This window comes from Anolis sagrei, chromosome 3 (genome assembly GCF_037176765.1).
Source record: "Anolis sagrei isolate rAnoSag1 chromosome 3, rAnoSag1.mat, whole genome shotgun sequence".
Taxonomy (NCBI): domain Eukaryota; kingdom Metazoa; phylum Chordata; class Lepidosauria; order Squamata; family Dactyloidae; genus Anolis; species Anolis sagrei.
Genome location: NC_090023.1, coordinates 81,968,654 through 81,996,539, shown reverse-complemented (window position 1 = coordinate 81,996,539; position 27,886 = coordinate 81,968,654). Strand labels below are relative to the sequence as shown.

The 27,886-nt window shown below is 42.3% G+C and overlaps 1 protein-coding gene across 15 annotated transcripts in view; it reads right to left on the bottom strand.

Annotated features, from left to right (window-relative positions):
• Positions 1 to 27,886, bottom strand: part of DMD (dystrophin) — a 1,568,405-nt gene that overhangs the window by 966,129 nt on the left and 574,390 nt on the right. For all 15 annotated transcript variants that reach the window (XM_067466757.1, XM_067466754.1, XM_060770144.2 and 12 more), the window contains 3 exons: positions 22,888 to 23,079; positions 22,406 to 22,587; positions 2,099 to 2,249 (listed from right to left, as the gene is read on the bottom strand). In XM_067466757.1, the coding sequence (XP_067322858.1) occupies positions 2,099 to 2,249; positions 22,406 to 22,587; positions 22,888 to 23,079 (525 nt within the window). The remainder of the gene's footprint in view (positions 1 to 2,098; positions 2,250 to 22,405; positions 22,588 to 22,887; positions 23,080 to 27,886) is intronic.

Genomic DNA, 27,886 nt, shown 5'->3' with positions numbered 1-27,886 from the left:
TTGCTTTGAACAGATAATGTGGGATTTTCTGCCTTGATATTCTGGGATATAGGGCTGTGTGGAAGGGTCCAAAGCCACTGTTAACAAGGATAGTATAGTGTATGGAAGGGCCCTAAGGCTTCCGATTTTATAGTTTTTAAACAATTTTATAGTTTTTAAACAGCCTTGTGTAGTGAATTCCTTACCTGTTAGGCTAGGAAAAGCCTAGAAAAGTAGGCCCAGGAAGTTCAGCAGACATTTTGGAAAGGGTACCGGGGGGAATGCATTTTAGTTACTCATTTCCTGAAGGGGGTGTGTTTAGAAAAAGCAGCTTTGGAGGGAAATGAGGGAGGACTGTAATTGGCTGAGTGAGGGTGGGCAGAGCCTAACTTGGCAAAAGAAAAAAAAAGACTGCAAGGGAAGGTTTTGAAACCCTATCAAGGAGATTGAACCTGGGTGTCAAAGGGGGAAGGTGGAGTGGTGAAGAGGGTTAGTAAGAGAGGCCTGAAATTGGTCTGTTGGCTAGTGTAGTTAGCTAGTGAAAAGAATTCTACAGCTATTAGGGAAATAGCTGGTAGACGAGGGAAGAGAGATCCAGGATAGGACTATCTGTGCTGGTGTAGAATTACTTTCAGAGAATAATCCTGTCAGTATTTCTGAGGAGGGAGAGAGAAGTGTTTCATGTGTAACTAAGTCTGAATTATTTAAAGTAACCACATGCTATTTTGAAACAGCTAGGCTTGATACTTGAATTGTTCCAGTTCTCTTAAATAAACATCATTGTTTTGTTGTTCACAACAACTGCCTCACATGTGCCTCTGTGGGTGAAGTTTTAAAAGCAGTTTCCTGCGACAATCAAGAGTATGGTGGCAAAGTATAATTTAAAGAACCATCTTTTAGTGGTACCCTAAAACACAAGCCTGAGGGCTAATCCAACACACTCTTACCTAAGATACCTCAAATAAGCCAAAGGCTTATCAGTGCTTTTAAGTTGGTGGTGGCCAGTGGGCTTTCAAAAAGGGTTTTCAGCCAGAAGTTCTAACTTTCCTTACAGCTTTTTGTTTAGGGGCTTTTAATCACAGAAGCCTCATTCCAATTTAAGTGGTGTTCTACTTTTGGGATTTTAATTTTCCAAATAAAGCCTCCAACCCTTTATACCTTGCCTTTGAATTAAACAATCTTAAATGGCTCTGCATTTTTTTTAAAAAAACAAGCAAACAGAAATGAAGCTGTTTGTTTGAGGCTGGATCATCGCTCCTCCTCCTCCACTACCTCCTCCTCCCCTTCACAAGAGAAACAGAGGCAGGGTTTTTTTTTGTTTTGTTTAATATACCCATCCTTTTTTGTGACAAAAGGGAGTAAAAGTGCGTCTGATATGTGATTAAATATGATTAAATATTATATAGTTTTTCTTACTGATTTTGTCTAGAATTCTGGTGCTATCTGCACATTTTGCCAAGAGCAATGTGTGCAAATCAGAAAACTGATTTTGGTGAAGGCCTTTATTCTTCACATATAGCTGAAGCTTTCCTAAAGATCTTCATGCATAGAAATGAAACTTTGTGAACACAACAACTCAATTCCTTTATTCATTATGTGCTGGCTCCTTGTTTTTATAATTAAATTCATTTTTCAAAAAACCTCCACATCTTTTCCAATACAAAACCAGGCATTCAGTTTGCCTACTTTACAGTGCTCAGGGGTGCATGCTCAGAGTCCCAGCACTGCTAATGAGATTAGAAATCCCAATTATAATAACTAATAGTATCGATTTGCTACTAGAGTACTCTAGAAGGAAAGCACAAGATAGCAAAAGAACGAAACCAGGGAATAATAAAATCTGAAATGTTATTATTGTATTTTGCAGAAAATAGCAGATTGCAATTCCCTTTTTCCCTTACCATCCCAGTCTAATTCTTATTCTGTGAATAATCACTGCATGAAAGGGGGCGGGGGAGAAGCTGATGCCAATCCTAGTTTAATAAATAGGAAATGCAAAATTTCTGTATTGTACTCTTTGTCCACTCTAAATTCACATATATTAACATATTCAAGAGAAACAAATATTTATTTATATGGTCCTTGGAAACTAATGGACTCAAAATAAATTATACTTTACCTTGTGTTCTTCCACCTGCCGTTTTAAATCCTCGAGATCAGGGCCCAAAGGTTCTGACTCTATTCTTTCTGTTCTTTCCTCTGTTTTAGTTAACCAGTCAGATAGTTGGCTTAGTTGCTGATTTTGTAAATCCATTAGAATGCGATGTAAGCTAGAGACAAAGAAGAAGAAAAAGCTCCAGTGATTTAAAATCAGACATATATGGAATTACCAGTAGATACACCAGTGCTTTGTGCATTACAGGCTACAAATTTATGTTAATCATGATTGACCACATACTGTCCAGGAAAAGCTTTGCAAATAAAGAAACTGCAGAGCAGTTTGAGCTGGTTGATCTAAAGATTCCAGTTGATGATTTTCCCCATATTTCTTAACTTTCCTGGACTCATCACTGAGCCTGGAGCCCCAGGTCTCGGCGGTGATGAGGGGAGCATTTGCACAGCTTAGGCTCGTGCGCCAGCTGCACCTGTACCTTGGGAAGTCTGACTTGGCCACGGTAGTCCATGCTCTGGTTACATCCCGTTTAGACTACTGCAACACTCTCTATGTGGGGTTGCCTTTGAAGATGGCCTGGAAGCTCCAACTGGTCCAACGTGCGGCAGCCATGATACTAACAGGAGCGGGACGCAGGGAGCATACAACCCCCTTGTTGTACCAGCTCCACTGGCTGCCGATTTGCTACTGGGCTCAATTCAAGGTGCTGGCATTGGCCTATAAAGCCCTAAATGGTTCCGGCCCAAGATACCTATCGAACCGCATCTCGACCTATGAGCCCACCAGGACTTTGAGATCATCCGGGGAGGCCCTGCTTTCGATCCCGCCTGCTTTACAGGCACGGCTGGCGGGGACGAGAGATAGGGCCTTCTCGGTGGTGGCTCCTCGGCTGTGGAATACCCTTCCCGTGGACATCAGACTGGCCCCTTCCCTCATGATATTCCGCAGGAAATTAAAGACTTGGCTGTTCAAGAAGGCGTTCGAACAAGAAGTGCAATGATTGGTAACTGACTATAGGAATGGAACAACGGAAAATGATACTGGATTGTGGTTTTGACGATGAGATGACGCGGAATGGCTTTCGTAGTAATGATGCTTTTTGATGATCATGTTTTTTGTTAATGATGGATTGTGGATTTTTTATATTGTGTCTTGTATTTTGTACCTTGTTCTTTCTATGTTGTACACCGCTGTGAGTTGCCCCTGGGCTGAGAACAGCGGTATATAAGCAAAATAAATAAATAAATAAATAAATAAACTTTCCTGCAAATTATATTCCTTTCCTTTGATTGTTATATAGAAGATGAAACCAACCCTTTCATTACTTTCTCCTTCCCATTATGAAATACTTAAATCATGTAAATAAAATTTTGTAGACCCAACAAACATATCTGTTTTGACAGGCCTTTGATCTTTGATATTGCTGTTTTTAAATTGTTTTCAATTGTTTTAAATTGTGTTAGATTTTAGCCTGTTCTTGTAAGCCACTCTGAGCCCCAGGGGAGTGGCAGCATATAAGTTTGAATAAGAAATAAATAAATAAATAAACTTCAACAAAATCTGTGATCTTGTTTCTTTTGTTCCCCTCGGTATCATTCGGGGGGGGGGGGGGGGCTGCTACCCTGACTACATAACCTGTTTTTCACACATTCCTTTGATGAAATAAAACTAAAGATATATTTTCATATTTTGTTCATATATGAGAAAGTGTAAAGTTTTCCCTGAACCAAGCAAGATTCCTAATTATTTCTATTGCAGTTTTTCAGTAACTCATATTTGCAATTAAGGACTTTTTTGTGCAACTTTTGTTTCCACTAAAACCAGTATTTTGTACAGAAAATATTTTTCATGTAACAATGGAGGGCAGAGCGACACACAAGACTATGCTTTCGGAGAAAAGCCACAAATAAAAGAGGGATGAGATCGCTTTTTGATCTCATTGAAAGAGGATAAATTTTGCTGCAATTGATCATGGTTTTGGGACCAGGCTTTCAGACAATAGATGTACGTAGCACTTTAGAAGGACATTAACTGGAACGGCGACATGGCTGATGAGACTGTTTTATTGTTTTAATGTTTGCTGATGTATTGTTTTAATTATGATCTATGTTCAATTGTGATTTTATTATTGTAATTGTTATGTAGTGGCATCGTATTGGTGCCCTTTGTAAGCCGTACTGTGTCCCCCTTCGGGGGTAGAGAAGTGACGGGGTACAAATGCCAGAAATAATAGAATAATAGTAGTAATAATAATAATAATAATAATAATAATAATAATTTTCTTCCCAATGGCAATGACACAAAATACCCTTTCCTACTGAGAGAATGAAAAAATGAAATTCTTTAAACAACTTTAATTATCTAAACACCTCTCAGCAAGATATTTTCCCAGGCTCAGCCAGGCCTTCAAATGCTAATGAAGGTGGTCAGTTGAAACATTCACACCTAGCTCCAGCAGAGAAAAGCTCTTTGCCCCACCCCAGCCATTCCACAGATATATAAACCCATTGTCCTAATTCCAACAGACCTCACTACCTCTGAGGATGCTTGCCATAGATGCAGGCAAAACGTCAGGAGAAATGCCTCTAGAACATGGCTCTATAGCCCGAAAAAACCCACAAGAACCTAACTTTAATTATGCTTATTTTGAAATCTGCTCAACTGGATAGACAGAACAGCCTTCTACACCAGAGGTTCCCAAACATTGGTCCTCCAGGTGTTTTGGACTTTAGCTCCCACAATTCTTAATTGCTGGTAAGCTGACTAGAATTTCTGGGAGTTGAAGTCCAGAAACAGTGACCATTATCTTGTTGGTAATATATGCAGGTGTGATTAGAGGTTTTTGCACATATAATTGCCCCTTGGTATCTGCTTGGGCTTGGGCTTAGATACAAAAACCTGTGGATGCTCAAGTTCCATTACATACAATGGCATAGTAAAACTGTGGATCTTAAGTATAATTCAAAAGTCAATGTTTGCTTTTTGGATTTTAAAAACTTTTTCAAGCCACAAATCTATGGGTGCAGAATCTGTGGATATGAAGAGCAAGCGATATTTGTTCTTTCTGGAAAGCAATATCCAATAACTCATTTTCAAAACTGCACCTGCAGCATGGGCAGAAGTAGTTCCTTCATCCCATGGTGGGTTTGTTGGATTGTGTGATTTCAATGTTTATATTCAAATGTTTATAACCACATTTTAATGTTTAAATGTTGTATTTTTATTATTTAATTGATAGCTTATGTTACATTGTTGTATGTTAGGTGTTTATGTATGTGGAGCATTGAATTTTGCTATATATATGTTGGAAACCGCTTTTCAACTATCAGAGCAGTGTAAGTTTTGGACAGCGTCTTCATTCCAATTTTGAGTTAAATTTTATCATGTTCTGATTTTTAATTTATCATATAATAAATAGCAGTAGGATTCAGGCGTAAAGACAAATATGTCAAATATGTACAGGAAAAATGTATTTTCTTTCAAAATGGATGAACCATGCCTTTCAGCAGCTCATATTATTTGAAATCGTTAATTTTCACTATGAGCAAAAGGCAGTGATTGAAGTAAGCTTGTTAAAAACAAATGGTAGATCATGTCTTGACGTTCCCTGAAACAATCTTTTAAAGTTTGAAATAATATTTTATTTTCTGTATTTCTTTCTTCTAAAACCTGGACATACCCCAAAGCTGTTTTATTTAAAGCAGATCTGAATCGGTTAAATTTGGATCGGACTCCAGTACCCTGGTTCAACATTCTACACCACATTATTTTTCCCATTAGTCAAATGATACCTACTTCTTGCCTCTGCCTTTTTATTGCTTTTTTGTGCTATTAATAACAAGTTAATAACCTACTGAATTATCCCTCTTATTTGACTCTTACTGGTTGCTTCTGTTCTAAACCATCAGGGAATTGAAACTTTCTATCAGAGTCAACAATGAAAAGCTATTCAAGATATAATTAATAGATCATTCATCAGTCATCTTGTTGCCATGCTAAACTAGATATAACAAAAGGAAAAATCTGAAAACAGTACATATAATTAAAATCTCAAGCAACACTTTATCATAATGAACAGGACATTGTCAACAATGCATTAAGGTTTTTTAAAAATCACCACAAATTAGGTCTTAAAAATATAGTTGGAAAACATTGAAAACATGGTGTCTGTCAATAATGTCACCTTGATGGTGTATAAAAACTGGCAACTTTTGCAGTGGCAACTTTTTTTAAAAAAAAATCCAATGTTGAAGCAGAGGTTGTAATTTTAAATACCTAGCTAGTTGCATATTTTGTTAGAGGATTCCCAAATTATTTGTAGTAAAGTGTATTTATACTTCAATTTCTAAAATGTGTTTCCTTTTGTATATATAAGAGCAAGGGAATAATTACTCCATGGTTCCTAAAAAAATCATGAATGCATATTCAGACTTCCACCCCTCCTCAGTGTAATGATATACAAAAAATGCACAGCAATATTTTTAAAAATAAAGGCCAGCTCTGCCCCAGAAGATAATTGCCAAAGAGCTCTTCTCTGTGTGGGAATGGGGTGGAGATATGCTGTATATTTACTCAAGTAATTATCCAAAAAAAGACACATAACAAAGACCAGAATACAGTCAGACTTACACATCCACTATGGTTTGGGGGACAAGGCTCTGCAAAAGTGGAAAACTGCAATAAAAATACACTATTTTTTTTAATCTGAGAGAGCACTTCTCTAGGAATCTCTAGGTCCTCCAGTACATTTATATGGCCAACGCCCAAACGGTTTGGGACCCATCTACCTGCGTGACCGCATCTCTGTATACAAACCCACATGATCTCTTCGTTCATCTGGAGAGGCCCAGCTCACAATCCCACCTGCATCGCAAGAGCGATTGGTGGGGACGAGGGACAGGGCTTTTTCGGTGGTGGCCCCACGACTCTGGAATTCCCTTCCCAAGGACATCAGGCAAGCCCCAACATTGGCAGTCTTTAGAAGGAGCTTGAAACTTGGATGTTCCAGTGTGCCTTCCCAGAATAAGGAATCCTAAGCAATATGTCCCAAATGCACTTTGAGACTTAGAATGGTCTGCACACCCACCTATCCTAAAATATCCACTCTATTTCCCTTGGACATCCCCAGCATTTTTAATTTTAACCTTTGCACTTGGCCCTGCCACAGGTTTTTAAATGCGTCGTGTCATTATTGTACTGGGGTTTTTTTTTTGCGTTGTTATGAGTTATTTATTGTTGTATTGTTGTTTTTATAATTTTTTATATTGTTTTTATAATGTATTTGGGCTCGGCCTTTTGTAAGCCGCACCGAGTCCTGCGGGAGATGGTAGCGGGGTATAAATAAAGGTTTATTATTATTATTATTATTATTATTATTATTATTATTATTCCCGCTGGACAATCTAAACATTCCTAGACATCATATTGATCAAATCTGTTAATAATCAATTCTGTAAATGTCAATACCTGCAAATGTGACTGATAGCAAAGGCGTTGCACGTCTACTCTATATAGTAAACAGCAAAAAAAGCAGCACAATTCAATTTTAGCAATATGTATTCAAGGTTAAAAGACTACATTATCAGATGGGAGTAAAAAAAAAAGTGAATTAGTCAGCATAGAGAGCAAGTTTAGAAAATTTCCAAGTCCACCCTTTTGCACCTAGCAACAGTGATAGTGGTAAAAGTCACCCATCAGCACAAACACCTATTTTTAGGTACTTTCTCCTGTTTCATTTCACAATTGCTATTCCTTTTAAAAAGTATCCAACGCAGAAGAGATGTAAACAACTCTAATGCACAAGGAAACATTGGGACATTTTGTCAAAATAAATTGTTAACCTTCATGAGATTTTTTTTTTTTGCCCTACATGAGATGAGCATTTTTGAATTTTGTCTTGGTTGCGTACTTGGGTAAAGACGTAAAGATGTAATTTTTCACTGTTTGTTCTTAAAAATAGCAAGGAGTCATCTCCATAATTTTCTTCTTGCTGTGAGAAAGTCTTTCAAAACCATGCAATTTTTGAAAGCTACCCAAGATTTAGTCTGTGCAAATTTTACATTGTTTTGTGCATTTTTTCCATGAAAGTAATAGTTCAACACATAAATATTACTTCAATATAAAATGGAGAAAAGGTTGGAATTGGGGATTTGTTCTACACAAAATTTGGATGTGTTTCTGTTTTCTATGACCATTGACCATGAAGGAACTTTCTGTATAGTAAATCCTCAATTACAGGAATTAATATTTCTGCATTGAAAAACTATTACAGATACTGAAAATGCTGTTTTGTGCAAAACATGTGAATTTTGTGCAGAATAAGTCCTGAACGGTAAAATTTCAAGTCAGTCCAGAATTATTATTCTCATCAGATTTACATAAGAACAGATAAAATAATGTAGTAACCCCCAAAGTACACAACTTATTTGAGATTAATGAGATAAACTGCTAAATCTCAAAGACAATATGAAGCTGACAATTTTTTTTATCACAGAAACATAAATGTACATCACTTGCAAATGTATTTTCTTTATTGCATTGGGACATTGCTCCTTCTTAGCAACACCAGTGGATACTGCTGTCCCAAGATGTTAAAAACAATAGCGTATTACAATCTGCTTTATCTTTGAGGATTTGTTTTAATGAATTAGCAGATGTGATAATGTCTGCATCAATGCTTTTTTCATAATGAAGGAAATTTGCAAATCCTTGCCTCCGATGTAGAAGCATGTTTTAGAGAAAGATTATTGATACTTTAAAATGATGAAATAAAATTAATCAAGCCAGCCCTAACTTTAGGCAGAGAGAGCCAGTTACATCAGGTGGCAAATAGTTATGGAGTGGAAGCAAAGAGAATTTCATCTAACATGCAATCTACCCTGAGCCCTTAAAGCTTAACTATGGTACTATTTCCAGGTGATTTCCAGGAACCCTGAGTAACCCCACAGGTCCATGGCCAACAGTTCAAACAGGAGTCCTCCAGCACTACCTTCTGGGAATGGCCCTCCAGGAAGGACCAGAACCACTATAAAACAGTGTCTCCCAGTTCCATCCAAGCAAGATGTCCCAAAAGGACACCATGGCCAATGGTATCAAAAGCTGCTAGGAAATCCAGGAGAATCAACAGGGGTTCAGGGATGGCTTTTTGAATATAGGTCTTGCTTCCTTTAAGCAAGTTGGAATTTTGCCTTGTTCCAAGGAGGCATTGATCATCATCTCCATCCACTCTGCCAGTCCCTCTCTGGTTTGTTTCATCAGATAGGAAGGGCAAGGTTCTAGAATACATGTGGTAGTTCTCACCTCTCCAAGGATCCTGTCTATGTCCTCAGGCTGAATAAATTGAAAGGTATCCATCAATACTGGGCAAGTAGGGGGTAAGGCACCAGGACTGTGGCGCAGCTGGCTAGGAGTCAGCTGCATTAAGATCACTACTGACTGAAAGGTCATGAGTTCAAAAGGCCATGAGTTTGATGCCAGCCCAGGTCAGACTGAGTTCCCGACCAAAATTGTGTAGCTTGTTGTCAACCTTTGCAGCCCGAAACACAGTTGCATCTGTCAAGTAGGAAATTTAGGTACCACTTTGTGGGGAGGCTAATTTAACTAATTTACAAGGCCATAAAAATCTCCAGAAAGTATGGAAAGAATGAGGAAAGTACTTCATCAGTGTCACAAATGGATGGTGAAGCGACAGCTCCCCTGGTGGCCAGAAGCTGGAATGTTAAATAGCCTCTGAGTGTCTCTATATATATGTTGGGTGTCTATGGCATTGAATGTTGGCCATGAGTACCCTGCGAGGTAAATAAATAATTAAATAAATAAGATTACATCTATAGGAACTGTATCAAGAACAGCATCCAACTCGGAACAGAACTGAGTGACTTTATTTGCAAAGCGCCATGCAAATTCTTCACAGAGAGCTGCTGAATGCTCAGAGGTGGACAGTTCTTTGCAGATGCAGTGGTGGCAGCAATGAACAATTTTTCTGCTGCCTCTACTGCCACAGCGTAGTCTTTCAAATATGCTCTAGCCCTTGCTTGGTCAGATTCACTGCGTGTTCTCAGCCCACATAATTCTAGTCTCCCTCGCACTTGCTTCATCACTACCAACTCCTTGAAAAACCAAGGGGCTGATTTGGCTCTGCTCCATGAGAGGGGACATTCAGGAGAGATTCAAACCACTTCCCTGGCCATTTTCCCATTCCAGAGGTCAGCCAGAGCTTCAACAGAATCGACTGTCAAGGTGTCAGGAAAATTTCCAAGAGCTGTCAGGAATCCATCCGGATCTATAAGCCTCCTTAATTGGTTCCCCAATCCTGCAGAGGTATGAAGTCTCAGCAAGTCTAAACCTGACCCAGTAGTGATCACTCTGTGATAATGGAACTGTGACAAGTTTTTCAAAACCACAATCACCATCATCCAATCCTGCACAGAAAACAAGGACCAAAGCCCTGAGCCACTTCCAACAGGGTAGTCTCAGCATAGATGTTGAAATCTCCCAACAGTATTAGCTGCTGACATTACAACACCAACCCAAGAGCACTCTGGCTAGCTCGGGAAGGGAAGCCGTTCAGCAGCAGGATGGGCAGTACACCAACAGAATCCCTATTCTGTCCTAGTTATGCACCTTTAGCTAAATACACTCGAGTGATGTATTTACCTGTGGGATGGGGAACTTGGTCAGGGGGATGGAATCATGATAGATCACTGCAACTGCACCTTCCTGTCCCCCAGGCCTCACCTGCTTCTGCACAGAGAATCCTGGTGGGCAGAGCTGTGTTGAGATTAACCCCCCCCCCCCCACCTCAGTAACATCCAGCCAGGTCTCTGTGATACAAATCAGGTCCGCATGTTCATACAGAATCAAGTCCTGGATGGCTGTTGTTTTTCCATTTACTGACTTTTCAGTGAATGCTGCTTCCCATTGACTGAATCCTACTATTGAACTGTTGCAGACCCACTGAGTGTGTGGTTTTCTCCTGTGCATTTCCTGTGCATTCAACCATATCCTGCACATCTTGCACAAATAGTTCTCTACAAGGAGAAAGACAGTTCAGTTAACTGGCGAGAAAAGCCCTTTCCCCATTGCCCTCTTTGAATGTCTTAACACCCATGTAGCATTTGTTTTTCTATTTGTGTCTATGATAATTAGATTTTGAAAAGGTTTGCTTGTTGCAGAAATAAGAATGGGTAGGAAAGATAAAGGGGAGACAACTTTTTCTCTTGATAACTCTTTCAGGAGTGAAGTTTCCTTCTGAGGGGTAGATTTTGCTCATTTCCTGTTGTGTCACCTTATTTTTAACTATGATTTGTTTGTAAGTCAAATGCTTGTAACTTTAATAAATAAAAGTCTTTAATAAATTTTAAAACTTAATCCTGCTGTTATAATCACTGAAGTTCATTCCCTCTACTGCCAGCTCAAGAAGATTCTGATCTACTGAAGCTGCTGCTATTGCTGCTGCTGTTAATCTTTCCTGCTAAAAATAAAACCTTTCTTCAGGTCCTCGATGGACTGTCACCTTGTCGTGGTGAGGGGGCTTGCGTGTTCCGATGAACCTGTAGGCACAACAACTGGAGTCGTGCACTCCCAGGAGTGGCTGCGGGGGAGGTCCCAGACCAAGCACAGTCCGAAGACCCAAAGACCTCAACGGCGGAGCAGGCGGAGGATAACATGGCACATGTTACAATGGCTGCGAAGGCGGAAGAAGGCTGCAACAGACTGAGAAGCCATGGTCATTGTGTTAAACTACATCACCAGTGGAACCTCACTCTGTGAAGTCTGTGTGTTGATCCACGTGTTGAACCACGCACAGGCGTCTTCCAAAGAAAATAAAAACAAACTAACCAAAGTCCCATGGCGATCAGCGAGTGGCGACGGGGGCAGGACTGTGAAATCTGGAAGCCCCTAGTCACAGACTGGCAAATGGGCGGTGGGTACGGACTCAGTCGTTCTACCTCAAGGTCCGAGGCAGTTGAGTAGTTCGGCAGCTGTATCCGCGACTGAGCAGCCCTTTTGAGGACCCACTCTGCTCACCCCTCATGGGGAGGGGGCTAGAAAAGGTGCCCTAAACATAGTCTGCCTCACTTATCCCTGACTGGACTGCCGCGTCCAGTGGGGTCACCACCCTGCGGCCAAAAAAGAAAAATGAACTTCGGTACGTGGAACGTACGGACTCTGATGGACAACAGCGCCAGTGAACGCCCCGAACGCAGAACTGCCATCATTGCAAGGGAGCTGGGACGCTTCAACATCGACATAGCAGCCCTTCAGGAGACCCGGAGAGCAGGAGAGGGACAGCTGAAGGAAGAAAAAGGAGGCTACACCTTCTTCTGGAAGGGACTGCCCGAAAAAGACCAAAGAATGCACGGAGTTGGCTTTGCTATCAGAAATGATCTGGTGAAACATCTCACCGAAGCACCCACTGGCATCAACGAACGACTCTCAACCCTCCGAATCGATCTTGCCAAAAACCAACGGGCAACCATCATAAGTGCCTATGCACCAACACTAGATGCTGACGAAGACATCAAGGAGAAATTCTACTGTCAGCTGGACAACGTCCTATCGGGGATACCTAAGGAGGACAAAATCATCCTCCTGGGGGACTTCAATGCAAGAGTCGGGCGAGACTTCGACCTGTGGCCAGGAACCATCAGAAAAGACGGGGTTGGAAACAGCAACTCAAATGGCATCCTGCTTCTCACCAAATGTGCGGAGCACAACCTTGTCATCACCAACACGCTCTTACGCCAGAAAAACAAGTTCAAGACATCATGGAAGCACCCCCGGTCAAAGCATTGGCACCTCTTAGACTATGTAATCACACGTGGAGACCACCGTGACGTGCTCCTCACAAGAGCCATGACAGGTGCTGACGACTGCTGGACTGACCACAGGCTAATTCGATCCTCAATGGCTATCAAGATCGCTCCCAAGCGCAGACTCCAAGGAAGGAAGACAAGGCGCAAAATGAACACCCAAGCCCTTCAGGAGCCCTCCAGACGAGCCCATCTCCAAACAGCACTCAAGGACCATCTACCTACAGTACACCCCGAAAATGTCGAGGAACATTGGAACAAACTGAAGACCTCCATCATCCAAGCCTGCGAAGAAACTATTGGATACCAAGCCAAGAAACATCAAGACTGGTTTGATGAAAATGACATCGAGATCCAACAGCTAATTGACAAGAAAAGGAAAGCCTTCCAAGCATGGCAGAGAGACATCAACTGTGCTGCTAAGAAAAAGATCTATGCCAGTGCAAAAGCTGAGGTCCAAAGAAGGACAAGAGAACTCAAGAACATCTGGTGGACAAAGAAGGCCGAAGAAATCCAACACCTGGCAGATACCCATAATGCTCAGGGATTTTTCAAAGCCACAAAGGTCATCTACGGACCAAGAAACCATGGCATACAGCCTCTACGCTCATCAGATGGAACCAAACTCCTGAAGGACCAAAACTCAATTGCACTACGTTGGAAAGAGCACTACCAAAGCCTCCTGAACCGCAGCTCCAATGTGGTCGAAGAGGTCCTCTCACAAATCCCGCAGCAACAAACCAGGGACAAGCTTGCAGCACTGCCTAGTTTGGAAGAAGTCAGCAATGCCATCAGCCAACAGAAGAATAACAAAGCCAGTGGACCAGATGGGATCCCTGCTGAAATCTTTAAAGAGGGAGGTCCTGAGCTGACACACCAACTCCACCAGCTCATAGAAAAAGTGTGGGCGACCGAGAAAATCCCAGCAGATTTCAAGGATGCCACCATCATCACCCTCTTCAAAAAAGGGGAAAGAACAGACTGCGGAAGCTATCGAGGTATCTCCCTTCTAACCTACGCTGGGAAAATCCTCGCAAGAATCCTTGCAAACCGCCTTCTGCCCCTCTCAGAAGACACCCTCCCAGAATCCCAGAATGGCTTCCGCCCCTCCAGAGGAACAGTGGACATGATCTTCACTGCAAGACACCTCCAAGAAAAATGCAGAGAACAAAACCAACCTCTGTACATGGCATTCATCGACCTTGCAAAGGCATTCGACACAGTGAATCGCAGCGCTCTCTGGACCATCCTCCACAAAATCGGGTGCCCAAACAAATTTGTGAACATCCTGCGGCTCCTCCACGATGACATGATGGGAACAGTCTTGGACAGCAGTGGCTCCCAAAGTGACCCATTTAAGGTGGAATCAGGTGTCAAACAGGGATGCGTTATTGCCCCAACTCTATTCTCCATCTTCATCGCTATGATACTTCACCTTGTTGATGGGAAGCTTCCCACCGGAGTGGAAATAATCTATCGGACAGATGGCAAGCTATTCAACCTCAGCAGACTGAAAGCCAAAACCAAGGTTACAACAACAGCTGTTATAGAACTCCAGTATGCTGATGACAATGTCGTCTGTGCGCATTCAGAAGATCTACAAGCCACTCTAAACACCTTCGCAGAAGCATATGAGAAGCTCGGCCTGTCACTGAACATTGAGAAAACCAAGGTGCTGTTCCAGCAGTCGCCAGCCAATCCCTCTCCAATGCCAGTAATACAGCTTAATGGTGTCACATTAGAAAATGTGGACCATTTCCGCTACCTTGGCAGCCACCTCTCCACCAAAGTCAACATCGACGCCGAAATACAACACCGCCTGAGCTCTGCAAGTGCAGCATTTTCCAGAATGAAGCAGAGAGTGTTTGAGGACCGGGACATCCGTAGGGATACCAAGGTGCTTGTCTATAAAGCTATTGTCCTCCCAACCCTGCTATACGCCTGTGAGACATGGACTGTCTACAGACGTCACATGCAGCTCCTGGAACGTTTCCATCAGCGCTGCCCCCGGAAAATCCTGCAAATCTCCTGGGAAGACAAGCGGACAAACGTCAGTGTGCTGGAAGAAGCAAAGACCACCAGCATTGAAGCGATGGTCCTCCAACATCAACTCCGCTGGGCTGGCCACATTGTCCGGATGCCTGACCACCGTCTCCCAAAGCAGTTGCTCTACTCCGAACTTAAGAACGGAAAACGGAACGTTGGTGGACAGGAAAAGAGATTTAAAGATGGGCTCAAAGCCAACCTTAAAAACTCTGGCATAGACACTGAGAACTGGGAAGCCCTGGCCCTTGAGCGCTCCAGCTGGAGGACAGCTGTGACCAGCAGTGCTGCAGAATTTGAGGAGGCACGAGTGGAGGGAGAAAGAGAGAAACGTGCCAGGAGGAAGGCGCGTCAAGCCAACCCCGACCGGGACCGCCTTCCACCTGGAAACCAATGCCCTCACTGCGGAAGAAGATGCAGAGCAACAATAGGGCTCCACAGCCACATACAGACCCACAAGGAAATCCATAATGGAAGACCATCTTACTCGTCCAACGAGGGATCGCCTAAGTAAGTAAGTAAGATAGCTACACCTAATTCTTTTCCAACCCACCCACTATTTTTTACCTATAAGGTGCCAAGAATCTTTCCAGAAGGCCAAACCTTGATGTGTGTCTGATTTAAAATATATATACCATTTCCTAAATTTGGTAACCATAATACATTACTGGGGAATTCAGAGCTGCAGCAAGTAGAGAGATACTGCTCCCCATTAAAAAAATATGAACTCCAATAAAAATCCCTCTTTCTTACATTACTAGTATTACAATAATTTCAAACCTCAGTTGAACATTTAGAAATACTCTTTAAATGTTCAAAATAGAGAGAAGGCAACATTACAAAGAAAATTTTAATATAGCAAAAACACATGTTCTGAGTGTAAACTATTTTCACTATCTCCCTCTCTGCATGGAAATATATCTGGAATGAAAAAAAATGTCATTTGGGAAAACAGAACTGCTTTTGAGGTGGGGTCAAAGCCTCAAATCATGCCCACCCACCCCCCAGTCAGATGTAAGTGACTGGGAACTGCTTTAAAAATGTCAGGGTTCCCTTTGTTTGTTTTAAAAATCTGGTAATAAAATAAAAATTCTTACTCTGTAAACAAAGGGAATTACAAAGTAAAAATGCCAGCAATTTTCGGCATAAATATTAAATATTTCAGGCAGTGCATGAAAGAAATCCACCAGTGATTTCTGTGCCTTAGACTGTTTTTGAATAAAAAATTCTAAGACATAAAACCCCAATATCTCTTTGATACAAAAGATAAGATGAACTTCATGATGGGATGCTTGGGGCCAGTGTTCTGTAACTGCTATCTACAGCATATACATTGTGCCAGTATTTGCCTGCCTCTTTTGAACAATATGGGAAGAGATGATAAATGTTGTACTTATGGCTTTTATAGCAAGTGAAATGTAAGAAGCTTTGCCTATTTGATTAATTAAAAGTCGCTTACAGTCAGGTTGCAAGGGAGTCCACTTTCTTCTTGAGCACTTGCGGCTGATGAAGGATATTTATTTGTTTGAACTAATCTGCTAGGAGAGGAGGCAATGTTACCTTCCACAGAAGCACACTGTTGGACATTGCTTTTTATTTGTTGTGCTTGGCCTTTGATAAATATCAAAGATTATTCTTCAGTTAGCATTACACACAACTTCTGTATTAATCAAAGTGAGGAATATGAAGCTACATCTTTCAAACTTTCAACCAGTAGTTCAACACAAGTTAACTGTGCTGGTAAAGTGGATGGAATCTTATGATGTACTGGGATTTCACACTACTATTTCTTTTTTCTCTCAACATTTTCTTAAGGAATTTCAGCCAACTACAGTAACCCAACAAACCATAGTTCCTTTTCTAATCTTCAGTGGCTCCAAATAAAAAGAAGTCCATACAATTAGATCCTCAACATTTAAAATACATCATTTTATATAGCAAAAAGATAGGATATGACAGTGGTTTTATTATAACATGATACATTCATTGTATTGGGTACAAGAAACATTGTGGCAGCCCAGAAGGTTAGAGATTTTACACCCAGCATTCCTGCTTTACCTACCTTTTAGGCCATAGTATAAGAAATTTTTGCTTGGGACCATCCTAGCCAACTAGGCATGGCTCCTTTATAACTTCTGCCAGGACAACTCAGGGTCCTTCCACACATCCATATAACCCAGAATATCACAGCAGATAATCCACAATATCTGCTTTGAACTGGATTATCTAAGTCCACACTGCCATATAATCCAATTCAATGTGGATTTTATACAGCTGCGTGGAAGGGGCCTCAGCCTTCAACTCTCAGCTAAAGAGAGTAGCAGAATAAAAGGGAGAACAAAGGGCCTGTCCAAACAGTATCTTTACTGCAGTATCCACTGCAATAAAGGAAGGACTGTCCAGACAACATTCTGGACAGTCCCAAATTAATTGGCTACAAACCAGGAAAACCCTGGTTTGTAGCCAATTAATTAGATAGTGGATTTATTCCATGCCTTCTTGGAAGGTGTTGGATAAACCCACTATTTCCTGTGTCTGGACTACAGTCGACACCATTCCCACAGTTTACAGGGCTAAATAAGCCCGGTAAACTGTGGGAATATCCACCCTGCTCCCCTGAGGCCCCCAAACCCCTTAGAAAAGTAAAATAATCTTACCCAGCCTCCATTACAGGCTTCATGCAGCTTTCCCAGTGTGTAGAAATGACGCACCAGGAGAGCAAGGGGGGAGGAGGATAATTGCTCCTTTTAAAATGTGGATCCTCCTGGGATAAAAGTCTGTCTGGATCCGCCCAAAGAAGCTTACAAGAGGATATTCTGCTTGGTTCCAGAAACACCTCAGAAGGCTAGCACTTTTACATCCAGTGTTCCTGCTTTGCCTACCTTCTGTGTCACAGTAGGAGAACTCACAATCTCTGTCAGGACACTCCATCTCCCAACTGATCACAGACAGCAAGAAAGAACCCAGAAAAACTCCACTACCTGTGAAGGGATCTTTCAGCTGTAGAAGATCCAGAGTCTAGGAGAGTCTAGTACAGTGCCAGTGGGTTGTTGTCCCAAGGAAGGGAAGGAGGCATGGCCCCCAGGGAGCAGCTATCCCAGTTATACAGGGATGAGGGAAATATGGAAATGGGTGATAGGCATATTGCCAATGGGCAAAGTTAGCAACAGGAAGCTGGTCACTCCAAAACTGTCCCCCATCCCAAATAATTTGGATATTCTTGGTAGCAAACATTCTGGGCTGAAAATGCTGCTGCTTACTGCCAGGTCCATAAATGGCAAAACAGCACACATTCAGGACTTGTTCCTGGATGAGCATGGTGACCTGGTATGTATTTGAGAGACCTGACTGGATGAGACTGAGGGAGGATTCTCTGTACAGCAGCAAGTAAGGCCTGGCCTGGGGGTGGGGGGTGGGGTGAGGTGGAGTTACACTCAGCTGTTGGGGAAAATATCCCCCTGGCCAGGTGTTTCCATAGCTATTTTTATTTATTTATTGGTCATGATATGAGGTTTCATAAACCTGACATGCTTTATGGACTCAGAATATCTTAATCCAAACTGTCCTTTTATGACCTGTTTAAGGGGAACAAGTGTGAACTAACTGGAACTTGAAATGCTCGATGGGTCCTTTTTACAATATAAAATATACTCCAACCCATGTTCTAGGATAATATATGTCTTTTTTCTTAGTACATAACTACGGCTACACACTATGTAAGCTGGCTGTATATTTCATCAAGTCTTGGGATTCAGAAAGATCTTAAACAGAGTATCTTTGACTTGGAATCTTAAAAATAATATGACTTCCATTCAAACAACACACTAATAAAATGTTTCCTTAACGAAAGGTAAGGAGAGGATCAGTAAATTGTAGCTTTCAAGCTGAGAATAAAGTAGCACAACCACTTCAAATGATACAATCAACCTTAATTGTACTCCAATTTAGTTGCTTTTAAAAAGAAACTAACATATAAATGAGTAATTTTCAGAGCTCCCACAAGAGCTGCATTAATGTAGCTGTACCACAAAGAATAATAACATGGCATACATTTCTTAACAATTTAAAGCATTTAATGGTGACTTATCATTCTATTCTATTCCATTCTATTCTAGGCTGATTTTAGATTTCCTTGCAATAAACTGTACTAAAAATGGACAAAGTTAAATTGCAATAAACATGAGCTTAATCATCATTTCTGATGGTCAAGGTTTAATGTTGTCTCCAGAATTTACCACTGTTATCAAATTATGGCTGCAGCATACATCTTATTTATATATCATTACACTATAAGAATGTGAAAGAAGTAGTAGAAAAAAAGGGGGGGGTGAACACACCAGTTTAAGGCTTATTTGAAAAATTATTCAAGTTTTCACTGACTATTATAAAATTGGACATTTGGAAATATAGACCTTTCACATCTGCTTTAAATCATATCTGAGAGGAAATTGCAACTCTCCACCTCTCCAAAGATTCTTTTAATTTAAGAATCATGAAACATAATGTAACACTCATAATGCCTTCCAAAGATGAATCCATTTTCTTCACCCCTTGTTCTTTCTCTACTGGCATGGCAAACTGCTATAACCTATAAAAATGTATACATGACCTATCAAGACAAGTTATACAGTGTAATTTGAAATTCTTTAAGCTATTAAGACATTTCTACTTTTAGGGAAAGGTCACAGGTTAATGTTACTGTGCATGCTTAGTATCTGAACAGTTCCAGCATCAATCCCTGATATCTTTTGGTAGGGCTGGGAAAGATGTCTTCTTTAATCTTGCAGGTAGTCCATCTAATGAATACACTGGGCTAGACCCACAGACTGAATAGAAGGCAGCAGATGTTCCATAGTCCCCTTTATAATGTTATTCTTCAATGGTCCCATGGATGACTAGTTTTGGAAAGTATTTCAAATTATGTACCTCATGGCTGCTGTGCTCAAGCCCTAGTTGGCTATGCTATGTGTTAATAAACAGTCACACATAGTATAGCATAAAGACAACTTTAGATTATTTTTACTAATTATTAGTGTTTGTTTAAAAAAACATTAACTGTTGATGCCTAGTCATATATAATGATGATTAATTAAATATATATATAAGCCCAACCCATCCTCTCAGTTATATGAAGAGCTAGTACACAGGGGTTTTTTCCATCTCACCTGAAACAAGCTGTGGTTCGTCCACTCCTCAAAAAGGGTTCCCTTGACTCCACGTGCTGAGCAATTTCAGACCAATCTCCAATCTCCCTTTTTTGGGTAAGGTGCTGGAGTGGGTGGTTTCCTCCCAGCTCCAGGGCTTTTTAGATGACATCAACTAACTAGATCAGTCACAGTCTGGTTTCAGGCCTGGTCACGGCACCGAGACAGCCTTGGTCGCCTTGGTGGGTGACCTCCGTAGAGAGCTAGACAGGGGGAGTGTGACCTTGTTGGTTCTCTTGGACATCTCAGTGGCTTTCGATACCATCGATCATGGTATCCTTCTGGGTCGACTCTCTGGGATGGGTCTCGGGGGCACGGTTTTGTCGTGGCTCCGATCCTTCCTGGAGGGTCGATCCCAGATGGTGAAGCTGGGAGATGCCTGCTCAGACCCCTGGCCTTTGACCCGTGGGGTCCCGCAAGGCTCTATTCTGTCTCCCATGCTTTTTAACATCTACATGAAACTGCTGGGAGAGGTCATCCGGAGTTTTGGAGTTAGGTGCCACCTCTATGCAGATGACACACAAATCTACTACTCATTTCCACCGAATTCCAAGGAGGCCTCCCGGGTCCTGGACGAGTGTCTGGCCACTGTGTCTATCTGGATGAGGAAGAACAAGCTGAAGATCAATCCCAACAAGACAGAGGTCCTCCTGGTCGATCGTAAACCCGACCGGGGTATAGGGTGGCAACCTGTGTTGGACGGGGCTACACTCCCCCTGAAACCACAGGTCTGCAGTTTGGGAGTCCTCTTGGATTCATCGCTTACGCTTGAGGCTCAGGCGTCTGGGAGGGCTTTCGCACAATTAAGCCTCGTGCGCCAACTGCGACCGTACCTCGCGAAGGCTGATCTGGCCGGGGTGGTCCATGCCTTGGTCACCTCTAGATTGGATTACTGTAATGCGCTCTACGTGGGGCTGCCCTTGAAAACGGCTCGGAAATTTCAACTGGTCCAACGGGCAGCAGCCAGGATGTTAACTGGTGCTCCTTTCAGAGAGAGGTCAACCCTTCTGTCCAAGGAGCTCCACTGGCTGCCGTTTATTTTCCAAGCCCAATTTAAGGTGTAGGTCCTTACCTACAAAGCCCTGAACGGTTTGGGACCAGCCTACCTGCATGACCGCATCTCTGTCTACGAACCCACGCGTTCACTTCGTTCATCTGGAGAGACCCTGCTTGTGATCCCGCCTATGTCGCAAGCGCGTCCGGTGGGGACACGAGACAGGGCCTTTTCTGTGGTGGCCCCCCAACTCTGGAACACCCTCCCCAAAGATCTTAGACAGGCCCCTACATTGGCAGTCTTCAGAAAGAACTTGAAGACCTGGCTGTTCCGATGTGCCTTCCCAGAATAGGAAATCTCCAATACCAAGTCCCAGAAGCACTTTATTAGAACTAAGATTGCCGCACACTGCACACTGCACTTGCCCTATAATCCTTACATATCACCTGTCACATCAGCACTTTTAATTCTGTACCCTTTACTCTGGCCCGGCCCAGTTTTATTGTGTTTTGGTGTATTGTTTATTACTTGTTGTTTTGTTGTTTTAATATTGCTTTAATTGTTTTAATTTCCTTTAGGTTTGTATTGTTATGTTGTGTATTGAGGCCTTGGTCTTTGTAAGCCACATCGAGTCCTTCAGGAGATGCTAGCGGGGTACAAATAAAGTTAATAATAATTATTATAATAACATTTCTTCTAACAAAAAGAGCTCCGTAGGTCAGATCTTAAGGGGATGATCCTACTCTGGTAGGCCCTGAGTATGAGCCATACAATCATCCCTCCCAGCTGCTTCAGAGATAGGAAAGGGCCCCTACTGCCAGCTGTACCAAATACAGTCCTGTCTATCACTCTATGTGTCAAAGTAGTCTCTGGACATGTCAGAACCCTAATTTCTGTTTAGGCAAAAGAAACTTTAAGAACCAATGTACAGAAAACTAGCTCTATTCTGTTCCTATTATTTTGCAATCAGTACTAATGCTTATGAAATTCCAGCAAAAAATGAGAGGGGAAGGAATACAGAAGATTTGTCCCAAGGATCATAATGCAATAAATAGTTTGCCTCAACCATGAGAACCTTTGGGCAAGTCACATTTTAATCTCAGAGAAAAGCAAAGGAAAAAAAAATCTCTTCTGATCAAATCTTGTCAAGAAAACTCTGGGACAGATCTTTCTTAGGATTGTCATAAATTGGAAATGACTTGAAGGCAAACAACAAACAAACAAACAAAATTGCTTGCTCAAATACATATTTACTCACTTGTTCTGTTTCTCCATACTTGTAACCCTGAGATTTTCCCATCGTGAATTAAGAAGATTCATTTGTTCTTGTATTTCATTTTCTTCATCTTCTGAAAGCTTTCCAATTGACAGAAGTTGGCTGCCTACTTGCAAAACATCACCAACACGTCCTTGGTGAGCTGTTAACTCCATCATGAAGCCCTTCAAAAATATTTTTTTTAACAAAGATTGTCACTAGAGAATGACAGTAGAACCTACTTTTAGTTTCCATTAAAACTTTATAACTTTTACTGAATCAAACATTTAAAAGCAATTGCAGTATTTTAATTTAAACATTTGACAAGGGAACACAACACAATGTATTAAATAAACAAATAGACCAAAAATACCAGGCAAATTTCAAGCTTTTGACCTTTTGACACTATTCAAAAATAAGAACAGCAATGAAGAGATGGTGAAGTGTTTGTGTTGGTTTCTGCAATCTGTGTTGTTTACACATACCTCATGGGTGTGAAACTGTTCTTTAACTTCTTCTACATCTGTGGATATATCTCCTTGTGCTTGCAGTGAATCTTCAGCAGAGAGAAGCCATGAGAGTACTTCTTCTAATGCAGTTTGGTAACTTTCCAGATCAACTTCTGAATCCAAAGGTGAAGCAGCAAATATTTTCTCTTCATGGCTTCCCAAGTGCCGCTAAAACATATGGAAATAATGATTTAGCCTTTCTGCAACCAATTTGCAATTTGATTTTATTCCTAGATTAGTAAATGGAATTCAATGATATTAATTTTACATAATAATTTAATCAAAATCATTATGAATGAGTTGATCTAGGATAGTATAGAGACCATTCTTTGATAAATTGCTAAACAAAGGGGCTGGAAAAAGCAGTGTTAAATATGAAAAAGAAAGAGCCATTCTTCATGCTGATTACAGTAAAATGCAATTTAAAGTCTATACAAAGATCTTATTTTCATGGATTATGTAAAACTTTATTCCTCACTTTTTGGTTCCAATTATATTTTCCAAGCAATTGTGTTATATGTACATACTAGGAAAGTTGCACAAAGAATATAAAATAACTATGTATGTGCATGCATGCATATCTATGGATGGAAATGATTAATGCCTACACATTGTAGTGGCAAATTACTGAGCTAACAATATTTTAGAGGAGGTTTGCACCAAATGAGTTAAGTTTTAAACAATAGACAGTATCTGCTCTATTAACAGGACCTCCTCGCCCCTGCACAGTTGGGGCGGGGAAGGAAATTTGCCTCCTCCCAGAGAGAGAGGCTTGAAAGTAGATCTGGTTAGATCTACTTTCCAGAGGGGATGGAGTTACTGAACTGCTTCCGCCCCCTCTATCCTCTTTCTTGAAGAAGACTTCGAGGGAGATAGACACAGGATGAGATCGGGAAGTATAATGGATAGAGAGAGAGGTGTCAGGACATGAGCCTTTAAAGCTGCCCATGCAAGTCGCCGCTTTAACAAATAGAGTGGTCAGGTTTCTTCCAACTCTATGTGTCCATGACACACTAAATGACACATTAATAAGACAATTTCATATACAATCAAACTAGACAAATGAGGATATTATTGCCAATAGGATGTAACACGAGCACCTGCTTGTCCGATTTTGATGGATTCATTTCAATTGGTGAAACCCGAGGATGTGGACAAGATACTTGGAGGAATGAGAGCAACCACATGCATCCTAGACCCCTGCCCATCCTGGCTTCTAAAGGAGGCCAGAGGGGGATTGGCCGAGTGGGTGGAAGTGGTGGTTAATGCCTCCCTTCGGGAAGGCAAAATTCCAGCCAGCTTAAAACAAGCTGTGATAAAACCGCTGTTGAAAAAACCATCACTAGACCCCACTCAATTCGTCAACTATCGGCCTGTTTCCAATCTCCCCTTTTTGGTCAAAGTCCTGGAACGTGTGGTGGCCTCACAACTCCAGGTATTCTTGGTAGACACGGATTATCTGGATCTGGCACAGTCTGGCTTTAGGCCGGGGCATGGTACCGAGACAGCCTTGGTCGCCTTAGTGGATGATCTCCGCCGGGAGCTCGACAGGGGGAGTGTGTCCCTGTTGGTCCTGCTGGATCTCTCAGCGGCCTTCGATACCGTCGACCACGGTATCCTTCTGGGACGCCTCGCAGGAATGGGCCTTGGTGGCACTGCTCTGCAGTGGCTCAGGTCCTTCCTAGAGGGTCGTACCCAGAAGGTGTTGATGGAGGACAACTGCTCGACCTCACAACCATTGTCTTGTGGGGTCCCGGAGGGCTCAATACTGTCCCCCATGCTGTTTAACATCTACATGAAGCCGTTGGGAGAGATCATCCGGAGTTTCGGGGTGCAGTGTTATCTGTACGCAGATGATGTCCAACTCTGTCACTCCTTTCCACCCACTACTAAGGAGGCTGTTCAGGTCCTGAACCGGTGCTTGGCTGCTGTATTGGACTGGATGAGGGCTAAGAAATTGAAATTGAATCCAGACAAGACAGAGGCACTCCTGGTCAGTTGAAAGGCCGAACAGGGTATAGGGTTACAGCTTGTGTTGGATGGGGTCACACTCCCCCTGAAGACGCAGGTTCGCAGCTTGGGTGTGATCCTGGATTCATCGCTGAGCCTGGAGCCCCAGGTCTCGGCGATGACCAGGGGAGCATTTGCACAGCTTAGGCTCGTGCGCCAGCTGCGCCCATACCTCGGGAAGTCTGACTTGGCCACGGTAGTCCACGCTCTGGTTACATCCCGTATAGATTACTGCAACACGCTCTACGTGGGTCTGCCCTTGAAGACTGCCCGGAAGCTTCAGATGGTCCAGCGTTCGGCAGCCAGGTTGCTAACAGGAGCAGCACTCAGGGAGCACACCACTCCTCTGTTGAGCCAGCTCCACTGGCTGCCAATCTGCTACCGGGTATAATTCAAGGTGCTGGCGTTAGCCTACAAAGCCCTAAACGGTTCCGGCCCCACTTACCTCTCCGAACGCATCTCCACCTATGAACCGATGCGGACATTAAGATCATCCAAGGAGGCCCTGCTCTCGGTCCTGCCTGCATCACAGGTACGGTTGGCGGGGACGAGAGACAGGGCCTTCTCGGTGGTGGCCCCTCGGCTATGGAATGCCCTACCCATAGACATCAGACAGGCCCCTTCGCTGCTGGCGTTTCGGAAGAAGGTTAAGACCTGGCTCTACGAGCAAGCGTTTGGCTAAATAGTGCAACTGAACATAGGAAGACGGTAAAATTGAACATAGGAATGGCACAAGGATTATGAGAATGGATTTTGCTCTGTTATCGAGGCATCATGAATGGATAATGAATTGATAATAATTGTTGATTTTGTTATTGTGTATGATGTGTTTTAATTGTCTGTTGTTGTGATAACTTGCACTGTGTAAACCGCATTGAGTTGCCTAATTAGGCTGAAAAACGCGGTCTAGAAATAAAGCAAATAAATAATAAATAAATAAAATAGTGGGTGTCACAGATCTAAGCTCTTTCTTTGCTGCCAGCTGACGCGGGTAAGTGTTTCATGACCCCAAATGCCTGGGACCCCTTGGCTTTAACAAGCTTTGACTTAACCTATTATTCTCTTTTCATTTATTTCCAGCTCAACACCAAGAAAGAACATGGGAGGGGCTAAGGGCTCAGGCCCAGTGAAGAGAAAGCCTCAAAAGTGCCCTCCACTTTCCACGGTCTCCTCATCTGAAGAAGAAGTTACTCCAGAAGCATGGAATGCCCTCTTCAAATTAAATCATTTATTTCGGTCATTGACCAGCACAGGAAATAGAGTCACATTTTCATACAAACTTGGTATGTTTGGTACATTAAAAATATAAATATAACTACTGAAGCACAATATGGGTGAGGGAGCGGAAAGGAAGGGGAAACAGGTTAAAAACATACAATGCCCAGATCCATCACCAAATTGTAGATTCAGAGAAGAAGATTACTGGACACACAGTTAACTTTTGGGAGTAGTCATTCCTTGACGGAACGCCCTTTTAGCACGAGTTAATGCTTTGGAGAAAGGAAAAGGAGTTTCTGTCCCAACCTCTGCCCAGCCGTCAGTGCGATTGACCAGCAAGGCACTTATGTTTAAATCTCTCTCTTCTCATATTTCTGCTTTAGAGGCTGAACAGGAAAAGGGAGATTGGGACAAGGAGACTTCAACAAGCAGCCAAATGATCGCACAGCCCAAATACTCAACTCCATCTCCGGTGGCTATGGAAGTACAACCCTAATCACAACAGGCTTACTGACCCACCATGACAGCAGGTAACATTGACATGGTAGTTTGGCCCTGGGGATAGTTGCACCCCCCGGAAGAGGTCACTACCCAAACTAACACCAATATAACACACACCTTTGATCCTCCCTCTACTATTTCTGGCCAAGCCACCACATCATTCCCTTCTATAACTCAACCCATGATAAGCCCAGGCAATGGCATTAGCCAGCCAACCATAGTCACCAACCCTTCAGTTACATTGCCAATCACCAGCGAGATGGCTCACTAGTATTGGAGCACAGCTAAATGGCCCCTCCCAGCTCCCCACCATTTGAGCACCACGTCTCTGGGTGCTCACTTGGCACAAAAAACAATTGACAAGATTCTAAAAAATGAATATATTGACATCTTCACCCTATATTATCGGGAGCTGGATAAGAAGGAAAAGGAGGAATTAGATGACGAACACAAGGAAAAAATTAAAAAGCAAAAGGTTGACCAAAATTGGGCAAATTGGTTCACCTGATTTTTGATTTATGCAGAAGTATTAGCAGAGGCCTACCCAGCCAGGGCACATTCACTATTTCAATTCCTAAATATTATTTATTCAGCATGCATCAATTTCACAGGTAACGCATGGCTTTTATATGATACGCGTTTTTTGCTTTAATGCTGTGTGTTACCCTACCTTGAGATGGGTTTTGATTGATGGCCAGCTGTGGATGGAGGCTATGACCCCTGCCAGTCTATGGTGAAAAGGCTGACAGTGGACATACTGTTCAAAACTTTAAGACAGGCCAGGCCTTTCACCAGACTCCCAATCAGCAGCCACAGCTGCAGCAACAACAAAAGGCCATGTGCAGGGTGTTCGCAGCACAGGGATCATGAACAAGAAAGGGTTTCAGATTTCAACACTCTTGCACAATCTGTAGTGGAGCCCACTCTGCAAAAAATTGCAACAAAGGAAAGGCTTCAGATCTGGTCAGTTCTCTAAGAAAAACCCCGGATCTTCCCCTCTTTCCAAAGGGTCCCAGCCCAATTAACCTACAATGGCTTGAATTTTTGTTGGATGCCTACCCCGATGCGGTTGCAGCCAACTACTTATGTAGTGGTTTGGAAGAGAGGTTTCGCATCCCGGTGGAAGGCCCTAGGCATCCGACCTGGGCCCCTAACTTAAAATCTCTCATCGGAATGGAAGCCATAGTGCAAAATAAGATCAATAAAGACGTTAGGGAGAGTAGAGTATTGGGCCCTTTTCCACGCC